We start from the raw sequence: 19,195 nt of genomic DNA, 5'->3' as shown, positions 1-19,195 counted from the left end.
CAAATCCCCTTGAAGTGTCTTTGCATCCTCCTCACAACTCACATTTCCACCTAGTTTTGAGTCATCTGTAAACTTGGAAATATTACATTTAATCCCCACATTCAAATCATTGATATAGATTGTGAATAGTTGGGGCCCAAGCACTGATCCTTGCAGTCACAGCCTGCCAACCTGAGAATGACCCGTTTATTCTTACTCGCTGTTTTCAGGCCATTAATTAGTTCTCAATCCATGCCAGTATATTCCCAATCCGATGTACTCTAATTTTGTTTACTAACCTCTTGCGTGGGACCTTATCAAAAGCTTTCTGAAAATTCAAATATACCACATCCACTTGTTTCCCCCATATCTATTCTGCCAGTTACATCCTCAAAAAATTCCAACAGGTTTATTAAACATGATTTCCCTTTCATAAATCCATGTTGACTCTGCCCAATCCTACCATTATTTTCTAAGTATCTTGTTATCACATCCTTTATTATAGATTCTAGTGTTTTCCCTAAGACTGACGTTAGGATAATAAGTCTGTAGTTCCCCATTTTCTTTCTCCCTCCTTTCTTTAAATAGTGGGGTTACAATTGCCACCTTCCAATCTGCAGGAACCATTCCTGAGTCTATAGAATTTTGAAAGATGACCTCCAATGCATTTACTATCTCTACAGCCACCTCTTTCAACACTCTGGGACATAGATCACAAGGTACAGGGGATTTATCTACTTTAGGCCCCATTAATTTCTCTGGTACATTTTTTTGCCAATATTAACATCTTGCAGTTCCTCGTTTACATTAGTCCCTTGATTCTCCATTATTTCTGGGAGGTTTTTAGTATTTCCCTCCATGAAGACAGACACAAAGTATTTGTTTAGTTTCTCTGTCATTTCCTTATTCCCCGTTATAAATTTTCCTGACTCCACTTGTAATGAACCAACATTTGCTTTTGCTCATCTTTTCCTTTCTACATAACTGTAAAAGCTTTTACAGAGAGAATCTAAGAGAATAAGAGCGAATCATGAGAGAATCTAACCATCTTCCCTTCACATTCAACAGCATTACCATCGCTGAAACCCCCACCAACAGCATCCTGGGGGTTACCATGGACCAGAAACTGAACTGAAACAGCCACATAAATACTGTGGCTACCAGAGCAGGTCAGAGACTGGGAATTCTGCAGTGAGTAACGCACCTCCTGACTCTCCAAAGCCTGTCCACCATCATCTACAAGGAACAAGTCAGGAGCGTGATGGAATAATCTCCACAAGCCTGGATGAGTGCAGCTCCAACACCACTCAGGAAGCTTGATGCCACCCAGGACAAGCAGCTCACTTGATCAGCACCCCATCCGCCACCTTAAACTTTCACTCCCTTCACCACCAAAGCACAGTGGCAGAAGTGTGTACCATCTACAAGATGCACTGCAGCAACTCACCACACCTACTTCAATAGCACCTTCCAAACCTGCAACTTCTTCCACCTAGAAGGGCAAGGACAGCAGATGAATGGCAACACCACCACCTGCAAGTTTGCCTCCAAGTCACTCTTCATCCTGACTTGGAAATATATCACCGTTCCTTCGCTGCCGCTGGATCATAATTCTGGAACTCCCTCCCTAATAGCACTGTGGGTTTACCTATCCTACATGGACTGCAGCTGTTCAAGAAGGCATCTCACCACCACCTTCTCAAGGACAATTAGGGATGGGCAATAAATGCTGGCCTAGCCAGCGATGCCCACATCCCAGGAAAGAATAAAAAAAACTTCAATCCCAGGAATGCCCAATTAACAGTTAATAGGTGCTTCAGGTGCAATTTGAAGTACCATTTTGTGGTGAACTGCCAAAAGCAAAGAGGCTGGGTCCTTGAAATGAGACATGAAGAGAATTCTGAGGAAGAGGAGGACAATAATGATGAAACTGAACAAATTATACTGGTCCTATGATGAATGTGTTAGTCACTGACTCCTTTAATTGTATAGTCTTAGATAGTACTTGTACTTCAATGTTACCTTGATTTGCTAAATAGTGATGATCAAAACAAAGCTAAGGAATATAAAAGTACTACCTGCTTTAGGTTTATGATGACAACACATTAAGGTCACTAAAGAGAGTCGTAATTCCATCTGAAGTAGCTGGAGTAAGCCATTTTGTAAGTATTGATATAGTCTCTAGTGACTTGCCTATGCTGTTCAGTAAACCTTCAATGAAAAAGGCACAAATTAAACTTGATGTGGGGCATGATAAGGCAATTATTTTTGGAAAATCAGTTAATCTGCAGTATACCCATTCAGCACATTGTTATAGTCCCTTAACCAAACCTGATATTTCTCAAAGTGTTAGACAAGTATTAATGGCAATAGGTGATATGAACATGAGGGGAAAAATTGCCTTAAACTAAGATAGACAATTTGCTTGCCTTTGTCAATGGTAAAAATCCTGCTAATAGATGCAGGTGTGGTTGATGAAGAGTATATGAGATTAGTGAGAATTGTAAAATCTGTAAAAAAAAAAAAATCAAAGGATGCCACATCCTATTGCAAGCCTTCCATTGGCACATGACTTTAATGAGGTAGTTACCATGGATCTAAAGGTATGGAACAAAGAAAACTGGTTTTATACTACATCGTTTTGACCTGGATACCAGAATTATTATTTCTAATACATAGCAAGGACAAGATGATTATCACAAAATTATGGAGAAATGGATAGGAACTGGACTTGGGATACCAAAGTTTCTGACAGCTAATGGAGCTGATTTTGCTAATGATGAGTTCACAGATATGTGGAAACATGATATCATGGTCATGAATACAGCAGCTGAGCGTCCTTTTAGCAGTGGCCTTTCTGAAAGAAGTCATGAGGTGATCCATGAAATGGTGCAAAATATTTTAGCTGATTTACTGGACTGTAAATTGACAACTGCCCTGAGTTGTCTGGCATGAGTGGTGCATGCAAAGAATTCTCTGCAAATGGTTGGAGAATATCATCCTAATCAATTAGTCAAAGGGTGAAATCCCAAATTGCTATCTGTTCTTTGTGGTAGTCCTCCTGCTCTAGAAGGTACTTAATTAGTTGTTTCGTCTGAATATTTGAATGCTTTGCATACAGGGAGACAGGCTTTTTTTAAAAATCAAGGCTGAGTTCGTAGAGAATTGAGGCATCATATTAGACCATCTGAGATAGACTTTCAAAAGGCATTTGGTGAAGGGCCACATAACAAGCTGGTCAGCAAAGTTAGAGCCCATGGAATAAAACGGACAGTAGCAGCATGGATACGAAGTTGGCCGAGTGACAGGAAACAGAGAGTAGCTGTGAACAGTTGTTTTTCAGACTGGAGAAAGGTATATTGTATGCCTCCCCATGGATACCTGGGCCCCCTGCTTTTCTCGATCTTGATTAATGACTTGGACTTGGGTGTACCGGGAACAATTTCAAAATTTGCAGCTGATGCAAAACTTGAAGGCACTGTGAACTGTGAGGAGAATAGTGATGAACTTGAAGAGGACATAGGTTGGTGGAATTGGCGGACATGTGGTAGATGAAAGTTAATACAGAAAAGTGTGAAGCGATACGTTTTGGTAGGGAGAAGGAAGAGAGGCAATATAAAAAGGTACAATTCTAAATGGCGTGCAGGAGCAGAGCGTGCCGAGAGTATATGTGCACAAATCACTAAAGGTGCAGGGCGGATTTGAAAAAGCATTTAATAAGGCATACGGCTTTATAAATAGGGGCATAGAGTACAAAAGCAAGGAAATTATGATAAATTTGTTGTCAGTCTCACGAGAAGTGCAGTGATGAAAAAACAGAACCCGAACTGAAGAGTTCTGAAAAATTAGAACAATTTGAGAGAGACTGGTACATGTGCCGTCAACAAAATGGACAAGACACCTGATCCTCGGCATCTCTTGCACTCAAATCCACATCCGTGTCTACGAAGACTGAAAACGAATTAAGCCCTGTCTACATGGAAATGCAACAGATAATCACACCTGGAACGTGAGCTATACTCAAACACAATGAGACAAGACCTTTCTCAGTGTTCGTGATGAAGGTCTTGAGGAACAGAACTCAGTAAATCAAGGGCTGGACAGTGGTAATGTGAGTGATCATGGTAAACATGACAGAGCAAACAGTGTGCAGATTGCAAACTGAGCATGAAGATTTGGGTTTTGGGAGTGGCGAGTTCGGTGAAGGGGGAGGAAGGAGGTGCTCCATTTTTCTATTTTTTTTCTCTACTTCTTTAACCCTCCAGTATTTGGTTCTTGCTTCCGTGCAGTGGAAAGAGCTGGTTGGTGAGTAACTGGTAAGCTATTCTACTTATAATAAATAGTCTGTAAAGTTAAGGTATGGCAGGGCAGCTCTGTCGAGTGGAATGCACAGCCTGTGGCATGTAGGAAGTCATGGACGCACCATGTGTCCTAGACAAACAAATTTGCAGGAAGTGTCACCGGCTGCAGAAGCTTGAGCTCGGGTTTCAGAACTCGAGCGGCGACTGGAGTCACTGTTATGCATTCGTGAGGCACAGGGCTACGTGGATCGCATGTTTAGGGAGGTGGTCACACCACAGGTTAGCAGCATGCAGGCTGATAGGGAATGAGTGACCGCCAAGCAGTCTAAGAGAACCAGGCAGGTAGTGCAGGAGTCCTCTGATATGATCTCACTCACTAATCGGTTTTCCATTTTTGATACTGGTGAGGGTGATGGTTCCTCAGAGGAGTGCAGTCAGAGCCAAGTTTGTGGCACCATAGGTGGCTCAGCTGCACAGGAGGGAAGGAAGAAAAGTGGAAGAGCAGTAGTGATAGGGGACTCATTAGTTAGGGGAACAGACAGGTGCTTCTGTGGCAGTAAACCTGACTTCAGGATGGTGTGTTGCCTCCCTGGTGCCAGCGTCAAGGATGTCACGGAGCAGCTGCAGGACATTCTTCTGGGGGAGGGTGAACAGCCAGAAGTCTTGGTGCACGTTGGTACCAATGACATAGGTAAGGGGGATGAAGTTCTGAAAGCAGATTTTAGGGAGCAGGACCTCAAAAGCAGTAATCTCAGGATTACTCCCAGTCCCACATGCAAGTGAGCATAGGAATAGGAGAATTGAGCGATTGAACACATGGCTAGAGAAATGGTGTAGGAGGGAGGGCATCAGATTTCTGAGACATTGGAACCGGTTCTGGGGCAGATGGGACCTGTATAAGATAGACAGGTTGCATCGTAGCAGGACTGGATCGAATATGCTCGCAGGGAGAGTTGCTAGTGCTATTGGGGAGGGTTTAACTTGTCAGGGGGATGGGAACCTGAGAGGGAGCTCAGATTGGAGGGAAGTCAAACTGTAATTTTCTCCTGGTTCCCACACCCCTGACAAGTGTCAGAGAGGAATACCAAGGAGCACAGAATACTGGGAGAGATAGATACCACAAGAGTAGGGAATAGTAAGTTATTAGGTGGGGACAGAGTAAGGGAGAAAGTAATAAAGTCTGAATCAGGGTTAATGTGTATGTATGTGATGGACAGAGTGTGGTTAATAAGACTGGTGAGGTACAGGCACAGATTGCCATGTGGAAATATGATGTTGTGGCTATAACAGACCTGGCTCAAAGAAGGGCAGGACTGGGTGTTTAATATTCTTGGAAACAAGGTGTTCAGGAAAGGGGAAAAAGGGGGAAGGGTGGCAGTATTGATGAAGGAGAGCATTGCGGTGCTGGACAAAAAGAATGTCCCAGAGGGGTTGAGGACAGAATCAATTTGGCTAGAGCAAAGGAACAAAAAAGGTGCGGTTACATTGCTCGGTGTTGTCTACAGGCCACCAGCTAGTGGGAATAATGTGGAGGAACAAATTTGCAAGTAAGTTACAGAGACATGTAAAAATTATAGGCTAGTTATAATGGACTTTGATTATCCAAACATAGACTGGGATAATAGTACTGTAAAAGGCAGTGAGGGGCAAGAGTTCCTAGAGTGTGTTCAGGAAAATTTTCTGTAACTGTATGTTGCTAGTCCAACGAGAAAGAAGGCACTGCTAGACCTGAATCTTGGGAATGAGGTGGGTCAAGTACCAGTAGGAGAGCATTTAGGGGACAGTGATCACTGTATCATAAAATTTAGGCTGAGTATGGAAAAGGACAAAGAGCAATCAAGGGTAAGAATAATTAACTGGGGGAAGGCCAATTTCAACAGGGTAGGAATGGAGCTGGGCAAATAAATTGGAGTCAAAAGCAGGCAGGAAAACCAGTCGATGAACAATGGGCTACCTTCAAAGAAGAGATAGTTCGGGCACAGTCAAGGTATGTTCCTTCGAAGGGGAAAAGTAGGGCAAACAAATCCAGAGCTCCCTGGATGACAAAAGAGGTAGAGCTTTTTTTATTCATTCCTGGGATATGGGTGTCGCTAGCTGGGCCAGCATTTATTTCCCATCACTAATTGCCCTTAAGGTGGTGAGGTGGTGAGCTGCCTTCCAGAACCGCTGCAGTCCATGTGGGGTAGGTACACCAGCAGTGCTGTTAGGATGGGAGTTCCAGGATTTTGACCCAGCAACAGTGAAGGAACGGCAATATAGTTCCAAGTCTGGATGGTGTGTGGCTTGGAGGGGAACTTGCAGGTGGTGGTGTTCCCATGTATCTGCTGCTCTTGTCCTTCTAGGTGGTAGAGGTTGCAGTAAAAGCCTGCTCAGGTATAAAATTAAAACCTGAACCGGGCCCGACCCAACCACAGCCAAACCGAACCCGACTGGAGTCTGAGTCCCTTAATTTTCTTCATGCCCGACCTGAATATCGCAATGAATTTAATAATAGGGAATCCACAGTAATCGGAAGTAATGATAGGAGCCATTTGCACACCAAGTGGAAAAAAACACTTGCTAAAATGTAATAATGCATTTATTTATAAAACACGGAGCCAGTACCGTCCTACCCGACCCGAGCCCGAATGCTGGACACAGAATATAAACCCGACCCCACCTGAACCTGACACAAGTAGTTGGGTTCGGGTCGGGTAGCCAGGCTTTAGGTCACAGGTTTGGAAGGTGCTGTCTAAGAAGCCTTGGTGCATTGCTGCAATGCATCTTGGTGGTGGAGGGAGTGAATGTTTGTGGAAGATAAAGAAGAAAAAGTGTGCTTATGACAGATGCCAGGTAGAAAATACTATTGAGAACCAAGCTGAATATAGAAGGTCCAGAGAGGAAGTGAAAGAGCAAATAAGAGAAGCAAAAGAGAGAGCATGAAAAGAGACTGGCAGCTAGCATTATAGGAAATCTCAAGTTTTCTATAGGCATATAAATAGTAAAAGGGCAGCAAAAGGAGAAGTGGAGCTAATTAGGGACCAAAAAGGGGATTTACAACTAGAGGCAGAAGGCATAGCTGAGATATTAAATGAATACTGTGCATCTGTCTTTACCAAGGATGAAGTTGCAACCCAGAAAGAGGAGATAATTCATACACTAGAGGGGTTAAAATTGATAAACAGCAAGTATTAGATAGGCTGCTTGTACTTAAAGTGGATAAAGCACAGGACCAGATGAGTTGCATCCAAGGATACGAAGGGAAGTGAAGGTGGAAATTGCAGAGGCACTGACCATAATTTTTCAGTCTTCCTTAGACTCCGGGTGGTGCCAGAGGACTGGAGAATTGCAAACGTTACACCCTTGTTCAAAAAAGGGTGTAAAGATAAGCCCAGCAACTACAGGCCAGACAGTTTAACTTTGGTGGTGGGGAAACCTCTGGAAAAAATAATTCAGGACAAAATCAGTATCACATGGACAAATGCGAGTAAATTAAAGAAAGCCAGCATGGATTTCTTAAGGGAAAATCATGTTTAACTAACTTGGAGTTTGTTGAGGAGGTAACAGAAAGGGTTGATGAGGGCAATGCTATTGATGTGGTGTACATGGACTTTCAAAAAGCGTTTGATACAGTGCCACAAAACAGATTTGAGCAAACTTGTAACTCACAGAATAAAAGCGACGATAGCAACATTGATACGAAATTGGCTGAATGACAGGAAACAGAGTAGTGGTTAATGGATATTTTTCGAGCTGGAGGAAGGTTTGTAGTTGAGTTCCCCAGGGATCAGTGTTGGAACCCTTGCTTTACCTGATATATATTAATGACCTAGACCTTGGTGTATTGGGCACAATTTCAAAGTATGCAAATGATACAAAACTTGGAAGCATTGAGAACTGTGAGGAGGATAGTGTAGAACTTCAAAAGGACATAGACAAGTTGGTGGAATGGGCAGACCGGTGGCAGATGAAGTTCAACGCAGAGAAATGTGAAGTGATTTGTTTTGGTAGGAAGAACATGGAGAGACAATATAGAATAAAGGGTACAATTCTAAAGGGCAAGAGCAAAGGGACCTAGCTGTCTAAGTCATTGACGGTGGCAGCTGAGACAGCGGTTAATAAAGCATACAGTATCCTGAGCTTGATCAGACCCACCGGCCGTCCATGTCTCCGCTATAAAGACGTCTGCAAACGCGACATGAAATCGTGTGACATTGATCACAAGTCGTGGGAGTCAGTTGCCAGCATTCGCCAGAGCTGGCGGGCAGCCATAAAGACAGGGCTAAATTGTGGCGAGTCGAAGAGACTTAGTAGTTGGCAGGAAAAAAGACAGAGGCGCAAGGGGAGAGCCAACTGTGCAACAGCCCCAACAAACAAGTTTCTCTGCAGCACCTGTGGAAGAGCCTGTCACTCCAGAATTGGCCTTTATAGCCACTCCAGGCGCTGCTTCACAAACCACTGACCACCTCCAGGCGCGTATCCATTGTCTCTCGAGATAAGGAGGCCCAAAAGAAAAGAATCCTGAGCTTTATTAATAGGAGCACAGAATACAAAAGAAAGGCGGTTATGTTGAACTTGTATAAGACACTAGCTCGACCTCAGCTGGAGTATTGTGTCCAGTTCAGGGCACCAGAGAGAGTACAGAAAAGATTCACGAGAATGGTTCCAGGGATGAGCAATTTCAGTTATGAAGCTAGATTGGAGAAGTTAGGGAAGTTAGGCTGTTTTCCTTGGAGAAGGCTGAGAGATGGTTTGATAGAGATTTTCAAAATCATGAGGGGTCGGGACAGCGTAGATACAGAGAAACTGTTCCCATTCGTGAAAGGATCAAGAACAAGAGGGCACAGATTTAAAGTATTTGGCAAAAGAAGCAAAAGTGGCGTCAGGAAAAACGTTTTCATGCAGCACATGCGTCTGGAATGTGCTGCCTGAGAACGTGGTGGAGGCAGGATCAATTGAAGCATTCAAAAGGGAATTATACAGTTATATGAAAAGAATGTGCAGGATTATGGGGAGAAGGCAGAGGAATGGAACTGAGGGAATTGCTCTTTCGGAGAGCTACTGCGGACACAATGGGCTGAATAGCCTCCTTCTGCACTGCATCGATTCTGTGAGCTATCACATCCACAGGCCAACTGCCCAGAGTAGGTACTTGGGTGACAAATATTCAAGAAGGGTCTAGTGAATGGAGGGATATGACAATTGTGAGACCTGTAGGAAAAGCTACTGGTAAATTTAAACACTGGTTGGATGTTCAGGATGGAGACCATGAAGCAAGGTCCATGGACTGGCAGAATAGTGTGAAAGAGTGGAAAGTAAGAAAGCACACTGCAAGTCATGAGTGCGTGTCTGGAAATGACTCTTGCAACAGAAAACAATTACAAACTGAAGACCCACCTCCAACAGTGCACGAGGGAGATCTCGCAGTCATAGTCCCAACAGATATAAGAGTGGAAGGGAGGCCGTAGCTTAAATAGATTAGACAATCAAAAAAGGACACAGAACAGTCATGTAACATAACTATAAGTCGTCCTCATGATTGTGAACTTTTTGCGACTGCCAATCAATTTGAGGATAAACTAATGAAAGCAAAGCAAAAGGAGTTACAGAGTTGGAAGTTTATTCTGAGATACAAGGTAAGCATCACCAGCTTTGTCTCAAAAGGTGAATTTGTATTGAAAAAGTCCTTAAGGCTAAAGCGAGGCTAGTAGCTAGTGGTTTTGAAGAGTGACTGGATGATACAGATGTTACAGTGGACTCTCCCACAACTGGAAAAGTAATCAAAAATCCTTTTAGTTCTTTCGGCCACAATCATGGGAGTGTAAGTCAATTGACATAAAAGCCGCATTTCTGCAGGGCTCTACTTTTCAGAGCAGTGTTTCTGAAACCGCCTAAACAGGCAGCAGGTGCAGAAGAAAATAAACAAATGTGTCAATGGCCTGAATTATGCTTTCAGGGAATGGTATTTTTCGATGAGATCTGTTTTCTGAAAATAGGTTGTGTTCAAATAAAAACAGATTCTGTAATATTTTATTGGTATCATAAAGGAAAACTTTCAGGCATCTTCATGATGCATGCTAATGATTTCTTATGGGGTGGTACCGTGGAATGTGTGAAATGTGTTAAGATTAGAGTAGAATTTAAAATTGAGTCAGGCTTGTGGGGCTTTTAATTATATTGTCTTAGATATTAAGCAAAGTCGATCTCGTATAAAGTTAAATCAACAACCCTATTTAACCACTAAACTAAACTAAACTATAGTGTGTTACTTCCCTCCTGGTTAATCAGGCTCAGTCATCACCAAAGTTGGAGTTATATCAAAAGAGGCAGAACAAAGCTCGATTGCTTCACATTCTGACCGTCCTGATGGGAGGTCTAATGCAGCTGGTTTCATAATATGTCATGAGTGAGAATGGGAAATGTTGTCCTTTACCTTTGGGAAGCTAGGAAAGGGTTGATAAAGGTACTCTGGCTGCTGAAACACTGGCTGAAATCTAACTATCACACATCTTCCACACTCTGTAGGAATATACCTGAGTTTAATGACTTCCGTAGAAACCATATACTAACAACACAGAATATCACGACATTGTAAACATGCAGTCACACATGGTTACCTACTCATGAAACAAAGCCCCGTGACCGGTGTCATTTCACCAGTTTATGATCTGAAGCTAGACAGACTCGGAACTTTATAATAACCTCCAAGTCCCAGACTAGGTCCCAGTTAGGAACTGGTGAATGGGATTGTGAAGAATTCATGGGGATAAATTGGTCAGCGTCATTCCTTTTTTTAGGTGAAAAATTAGTGTTGCTGGGGGTTGGGGTGTGGGGGGGTGGTGTGCACCAATTTTGGGCTGTGACCTCTCACGCCTGATCGCTCTCAGTATTTAGTTGGCTGCCAGATTGGAAGCCGGTGACTTCCAAATGTGTTGTGTGCCTGACTGAACAGGCCCTAAGCACCTCGCATATCCAAATCGGGGTCCTAACGCCTGTCGGAGACCAACAAGTACGTAAATTTTAAAAAATATTTTCATTTTCATGCCGCCAGGAGGAGCAGGTGTGCACTCCTTATGGTTCCACAAGACTGTGGGCCACTGCTGACCTGAACACTCACCCTCTGGTTAGCCTCCACCCCCAGGACCAACACCCAGCTGGATTAATTTCCTACAGCCCTGATTAGCGAGCTGCATCGGGACATCTGACTGGCGTCTGCAGCTCACCAGTTTTACACAGTTGAGGTCCAAGACCCAATTTCCAGTGAGCCTCAGGTTGGCAGCTTCCGGCACATATTCCAGTCATAACACACTTTTTATGCCAGTTTCCAGCATGAGTTTCTCTCAGCCATATTATTTGAAGATGTAACAGTATAGATAACAGCCGTCTATCTTAATCCACATCTTCCAAGCAACTTAAGAACCATAATATTAGCTAAGACTAATATCCAAAGACAATGTTCTGTGTTACAGTTAAATCTAGCTTGTAATATTCAGTAAATTTATGATTGCTCCATGTGACAGGTTACATATCCTTTCAATTGAAATCGGAGGAAAATCCATAACAGAGTAGTGGAGTAGTGAAACCTAGTCCAGGCTCTTCCTCGGCATGATAATAGCAGTGTAGGATGAAATCCATTATCCATTTGACTATCCTCTGCTTCATTGTTAATTTGCCAAGTCTTTGCACCACAGAAAATGAATAACTAAGACTGCCTAAGCTACAGTGTACGAGTATCTATATAGTGGAAATAATGTTCCAGTCCTGACTTTTCTGGTGGCAGTTAAAACTTTAGTACAATTTCTCAACCAAAATGAAGCTTGGAAGAGTCTAAGGACCGCCTTCTTATCGGACAAAATCAAATTATATTGAGGAATGGCAGTTCACAAATATACAAGCCAAAACTAACACCAACAAGGCAGTTTTCCACCAAAGACAGCCATCAGATGTCTCAATTTACAGCCAATGAAGTACTTTTTGAAGTGTCATCACTGTTATAATGCAGGAAACTTGGCAGCCAGTATGCGCACAGCAAACTCCTACAAACAGCAATATGATAATGACCAGATAATCTGTTTCTGTAATGTTGATTGAGGATAAATATTGGCCAGGACATCGGCGATAACTCCCCTGCTCTTCTTTGAAATAGTTCCATGGGATCTTTTACATACACCCTAGCAACCAGATGGGGCCTCAGTTTAACGTTTCATCTGAAAAACGGCACCTTTGACAATACTGCACTGGAGTGTCAGCCTTGATTTTATTTTGTGCTGAAGCCCTGATGTGAGACTTTAACGAGAACCATGTGACTCAGAGACAAGAGTGCAACCAATTGAGCCACAGCTGACGCATCAGAACATGACACAAACATATAAGACCACCTCCTGGCCAGGATTCAGATTTAAATTGCCTTTTTCATTCATGTGTTGCTTGTGGAATTAGCATGATAATTGTTGGTTACTTGCAAATTGGAGGACCCACATACTTTAACAGCATGGGAGGTGGGGTAACTAATCCTGACAAGCAGGAATTAATGCAGCGTTGATTGTAGTCCCACCCAGAATCCACAACAAATCAATTTAACCTATCAGTTTATTCAGTTAAACAAGTTAGTTTAACCAGCATAACCTGCATCCAGTTTACTTAGCAAGTGCAAAACAACTATCATTTAATTGCTAACTGGTTTCAAAGTGAAAGGCAATTGGAAACAAATTACCCCATGAAGAGGGTCCTTGAAGCATTAAACAGCAAACTTAACTTTCTGCAGCGAGCTTAATTTGTTTTACAGTGCAAATGCAGCAATTTCTTGTCATTCACGGGGAGATTGACGGTTAGCTCCATTTTTTGCAAGGCTAATGGTGGAGTGGCAGAAATCATTCAGCAATTTGTGGTGAATCGCAACTCAGCGTATCATTTCCACTGTGAAAATAATTGGTAGCTTCAGGGTGAGGCAAACAATCCAACCCGCGGCACTCACCACGAGATGCCCAGCTCCAGCAAATTCTGGGCCTGTGTTATTCAGAACATGATAGACAAACGTAGCTGGCATAAGATATCCAGCCGTCTATTAAAGATGCTGGTGCCATATTGGTGAGAAAACACAAATAATAAGGTGCAGAGGACTTGACTACTTCATTCAATACCAATGACTCCCAATGTCTGATGTGGGAGTGGTGTTGACAGCCTTGACCAGCATTAAAAGAATTGTTGATACAACTGCTATCAAGACAGAGGATCCATGCCAATCTAGAGCTGATTTCACCACAAATTGCTGGATTTTTTAAAAACACATTAACAACTTGCATGCCTTTAACATGCTTTTATTTTGCCATTAACTGACCTTAGTGGAGCATTTTGTGAAATTAGGCAAATTTAAATAGTGACGATCATGTTTAGGCAACAAGTACTTTATGTAGCAATTATCAGGATGAGCAATTGTGAAATAACTTCTGCAATTTATGCAGCATTTCTATTTGGCAGACCTTGGCACAGACATATTGATCCAACTATTGGGGCACTTAGCTGCTCAGCTATAAGCAATGTATTGCACTGGCCAGTGCCAAAGGGTGTATGAATGACTAGAGCTCATCTGGGGCACACTGTCCATGCAGAAATTGATAATCTAATTTTGCATAATGGAACAATGCATCTAGAATCAGAATGATAGAACAGAAAACCATTCGGCCCATTGTGTTTGTGCCAGCTCTTACCATCCAATTAGTTCAAACTCACCATTGTTCTGCAAATTTTTTCAACAATATACCCAATTCACTTCTGAAAATTACTACTGAATCTCCTTCCATACCCATTCAGGTCGTGCTATCAAGCAGATCATCATAACTCACTGCAGCAAAAAACTGAACTCCCCTCTACTGCTTCTGCCAATTAGCTTAAACCTGTGACCTCTGGTTGCTGGCCCTTCTGGCATTGCAAATAGTTGCTCCTAGTTTACTCTATCAAAACCCTTCATAATTTAAGACCTCTATCAAATTTTCCCTTAACCTTCTCCAAAGAGAACATTCCCAGATTCTCTAATTTCTCCACAAAACTGAAGCCTTCGGGCACAGAGTGCCTGATCATGGGGGCTCCTCCCCAGGCCTCCAGAGAGCAGTCTGCTTTAGTCAGGCGTTTTCTCTTGGGTCTGGGCCGCCCAACCGGCCACAGGTAAAATCCCTGTGATGGCGGGCAGAGGCCCTGAAGGGGCCGTTAAGTGGCCACTTATGGACCTTGATTGGCCTGGGGCATTCGGGCCATTATAACCAACCGCCACCGCGCATAGAGTGGCAGCAGAGGTGGGAGCGGGTTGGGAAGGGCTCCCCGAGCCTCCCGCTCCATTTCCACCCCACCACCACCTTCCCGCTCTTTGGTGGGGTGGGGGGGGGGGGGGGGGGGCATAAAATTCCAACCTATGGCATTGTTCCCAGAATGTCAGAGGAGAAAATGTTTTGTCCGTTCATCCAATAGGTAATGCTAAGTATTAAATCTTCTTCCTAATACTTTGATCATGTACATTCAATCCTTCATGCACTGATTTCTCCTGAATCATCTGTACGTGGAGTGGGTAGGTCACACGCTGACATGAGTGTAGGGTGGGCAACAGGCATCGGAAGTGTCAAGAGTACTGGGAACACAGCAGGATGAAGCTGTGTTGTCAGTGGCTTTTGGCCCCAAGTTTGAACAGGGCAGCAGCAGGGGAGTTAGTCAAGTATCTTAATGCTCATGTTTCTGCCGGTTTCATTTGCACTCCGTACAGATTTGTTCAGTTGCTCAATCCTTCACTGTACAACGCAGTGTGGAGGAATTGAAAAAAAAAATTTATTGAAATATTTATACCATTGAAAGGCAGGAATCCAGTACTACTGCAATGCAATAGCACTGCCAAGAACAGGCTTCTGTTCACATGAAAAGAAGCAACATTTAAAATGAAAATAGTAAAATAACTATGGTAATTTAGGCAAAATATGAAAATCCTTAAAAGGGTGGCAACCGTATATTTACCTGTCAAAAGAACGGAATTGCACAGATGGTTCACCTGCTGCATCTCCAATAATTCCCAAAAAGGCTGGCCCTATAAGTGCCATATCTGCTTCGAGACTATCTGCAGGTGTATTCACCAGACTTCGTAGAATGTCTTTCACACTGACATTTTTGCCTTGCAGTCCAGATGGTATAGAAGATGTGGTCTTATTTTCAGAATCACTTCCAATTTCACTTTTATTTTCTTGTGACTGTGACTTTTTCACTTCTGAGGAAAGGGTTGACAATAGTTCACTCATTGCATCTGGACCAGCACTGACAATCTCCGGCCGAGCCCCATTCCCAGCAGCCAAGTCAGCAACTGAATTTAAAACCTGTTCTTCTCCGATACCCGAGTCTCTTCGAATTGGTGCATCATTACTTGGCATTGGAACAGCTATACCTGATGAATCTTCTGCACCTTAGCAGAAAAATAGATTGCAAAAATTAAACTTAACCATGGCTACAATTTGTACTGGAAATAAAATTTAATACTTAAAATATTTTCACATAAGTTTTACAATCGGGGTAGAAAAAGAGGTACAACAGTATACAGACATGAACTGTACTACTTTAAACAGTACTTTCATCATAAATTTAGAAAAGCATTTTTCTGTCCTAACTGATCTTCAATACGATGGCCTTGATTTTAACCATGCACTTATCATCCCTTCCTAAACATGCCAAACCGCGTCTTCAGCACTGTTATACATAAGACAGCAATTCAGGCCCCGGACAGTTCACCCTTTAAACTTCAGATTCCCAATTTTGGGATCCTCCACGTCCCTGATCATAGACACAGCCTCCCTTCAGCCAATCACAGCTAGAACTTGCTCCTCCGGCTGCCCAATATCCGAGCACAGCCAAACCACCCTTCAATTATCATCCTCCAGAAGTGTTCCTGGTAGACAATTTTGCACATATTATTCCCACCTATGCAAAGTTACCCTCAAATGACTATCAGGGACCATTCCCATGAGGCTCTAGCCTTCTGCTAATAAATTCCCACACCCACCTGCCCACAAGGCAATCCATTTGGCCTCAAGGTGGGACACTGGAATGGTTTATTAAAATGAGGCCCCAACCTTGCCGGGTGCACACAGAATGGGCAAGAGACTCCAGTTCATACAAGAACTTGTTATGTAAATTTTAGGATAACGTGACAACTGAGCTGTCCCCTAAATTCAAAAGAACATTTTGAGAGATTTGATTAAGAGCATTCTTTCAAAGCCACCTAAAAAGATTTTCAATGCAGTTTGAACTGACAACTTTGAGCTCACATTTACAAGTTGAATTAAAACATATCTGGATGAGGGTGGTATGGTGCAACAAATTTCAAATGTCACAATCAGAAGGAAGACAAGTTACTTGAACAGATTGTGGAGTTCTTGCCCACAATATACAAGAGAAAGTAGTGAGAGAAGAGGAGAATTAGTTAGCAAATATTTCTCAGTCTGACCTCCCAAATTTCCTGCAGTCAGCAAAGTAAAGCAGCTTTGCCTACCTGGCCCGCTCATCTGCAACTGGTGCGCAGCAAAACAGTAACAACGGAATTGGAAAACAAGGGGTACATATCTTCCTCAAAAAGTTATATATTAGACCAGCTAACACCTCCAGAACGTTTTCAACATTTTAACCCCCATCACCCAACAATGCCTGCTTTTTGAGAACACTGGGGAAAAAAATCTGGATCTGGACATTCTCTCAAACTTAGCTTCCAAATTCCTGGACTTCTCTGATCAACAAGGCCATGCCCTACACTGGACTACACCTCAAGACTTAGCTTCTGTCTCTAATCTGCTGTTCTGTTGCTATACGAACATACAGGTTAGGAGCAGGAGTAGGCCACTCGGCCCCTCGAGCCTGCTCTGCCATTCACCAAGATCATGGTCGATCTGATTGTAACCTCAACTCCACATACCCCCAATAATCTTTCACCCCCTTGCTCATCAAGAATCTATCTACCTCTGCCTTAAAAATATGCAGACTCTGCTTCCACTTCCTTTCGAGGAAGAGAGTTCCAAAGACTCACAACCCTCAGAGAAAAAAATTCTCATCTGTCTTAAATGGGTGACCCCTTATTTTTAAACAGTGACCCCTAATTCTAAATTCTCCTACAAGAGGAAACATCCTTTCCACATCCACCCTGTCAAGACCCCTCAGAAACTTGTATGTTTCAATCAAGTCGCCTCTTACTCTTCTAAACTCCAGCGAATAGAAGCCTAGCCTGTCCAACCTTTCCTCGTAAAACAACCCACCCATTCCAGGAATTAGTCTAGTAAACCTTCTCTGAACTGCTTCCAATGTATTTACATCCTTCCTTAAATAAGGAGACCAATACTGTACAAGTACTCCAGATGTGGTCTCACCAATGCCCTGTATAACTGAAGCATAACCTTTCTACCTTTGTATTCAATTTCCCCTCGCAATAAACAGTTAACATTCTATTAGCTTTACTAATTACTTTCTGAATCTGCATACCAACCTTTTGCAATTCATGCACCAGGACACCCAGATCCCTCTGCATCTCAGAGCTCTGCAATCTCTCACCATTTAGATAATATGCTTTTGTTAAAATTCTTCCTGCCAAAATGGACAATTTCACATCTTCCCACAGTATACTCCATTTGCCATATATTTGCCCACACACTTAACCTATCTATATCCCTTTGTAGCTTCCTTATGTCCTCTTCACAACTTATTTTCCCACCTATCTTTGTGTCATCAGCAAATTTAGCAACCATACCATCGGTCCCTTCATCCAAGTCATTTACATAAATTGTAAAAGGTTGAGGCCCCAGCACTGATCCCTGTGGCACACCACTCGTTACATCTTGCCAACCAGAAAATGATCCATTTATGCCTACTCTCTTTTTCCTGTTAGCTAGCCAATCTTCTATCCGTGCCGATACGTTACCCCCTACACCATGAGCTTCAAGTAAATAAGTTTACAGTCCTTTCCCCACTGTTGCTATGACTGAAGGACTACAATGCCCTGCTGAGCCTGTGACTAACTGGTCACTGGTTATACTGGTTTTTCAGCTTCACCTACAGTCTGTTGTTGGCTAGAAGCTCATTCGCCTGAGCCAAAGTGCAAATCTCCGCTGCTTCTAGATTTTATGGTGACCTCCAAATATGCCATCTTTCTGCCCTGCAACTGATTCTGTACATCTCCTGGATCTTCATCCACAGAAATACTTACATTGAGTGCATCCTCCAATACTCTACACTCAAATAACTTCTGGACTTCACTTGCTACACCTGTCTCCGAACTCGAACAACAGTTCGTCGATGCTCCATACTGACTCCACCCTACCTACTTCAACATTATGCTACCATGGGGCCTCTGACTTTAACTTTGAATGTCCTCCTATTGATTCCTATCTATTCCCAGTTTATTACTGGGTTTTGAATGTACCTTAGTAAAGTGCTATTCAACCAGGCCTAAGTAACTTGAGTACTTCATATCCAATCGCGTGCACATTTTGGTTGCCACTCCAAACTTCAGCATTTCACTTCTATTTCCACTTTTTAAAAAAAATCATTTTTCTTTAACAATCATGCCTCCTTTCACTACTCTCCCCACTCTCACCTTGGCATTCCACCCGCTACACCCTCACCTCGATTCCCTCAAGTCCAAGAGATTCAGACCTGAAACGATATAGCTGACACTGATTTAGTCATTCACTGCCAGATCTGGCCATACCACATAAAGCACTATTGGATCCTGCTCTCGTCTGCTAAAAATCGTCACTATTCTAGGATGATCCTGCAATGCAAAGTCCTGGCTTCTTTTCTCTACTGCAAACTGTCTTTTTAAACCCCACTCCGCTGTCTCTTCCACCCTCACCTCCAACAGTAAATGTAAGCACTCATGGGCTTCTTTGTCACTAAGAGTGAGACCATCCGAGCTGCTGCCTCAA

General features: G+C 42.9%; 1 protein-coding gene across 1 annotated transcript in view; it reads right to left on the bottom strand.

Moving 5' to 3' along the window:
* lrba (LPS-responsive vesicle trafficking, beach and anchor containing) overlaps positions 1-19,195 on the bottom strand; it is a 1,007,923-nt gene that overhangs the window by 752,071 nt on the left and 236,657 nt on the right. The window contains exon 29 of the mRNA XM_068041130.1: positions 15,255-15,693. Coding sequence (XP_067897231.1) covers positions 15,255-15,693 — 439 coding nt within the window. The remainder of the gene's footprint in view (positions 1-15,254; positions 15,694-19,195) is intronic.

Source organism: Heterodontus francisci, chromosome 1 (assembly GCF_036365525.1).
Source record: "Heterodontus francisci isolate sHetFra1 chromosome 1, sHetFra1.hap1, whole genome shotgun sequence".
Taxonomy (NCBI): domain Eukaryota; kingdom Metazoa; phylum Chordata; class Chondrichthyes; order Heterodontiformes; family Heterodontidae; genus Heterodontus; species Heterodontus francisci.
The sequence above is the reverse complement of the archived record's forward strand: the minus strand, read 5'-3'. Positions and strand labels throughout refer to the sequence as shown.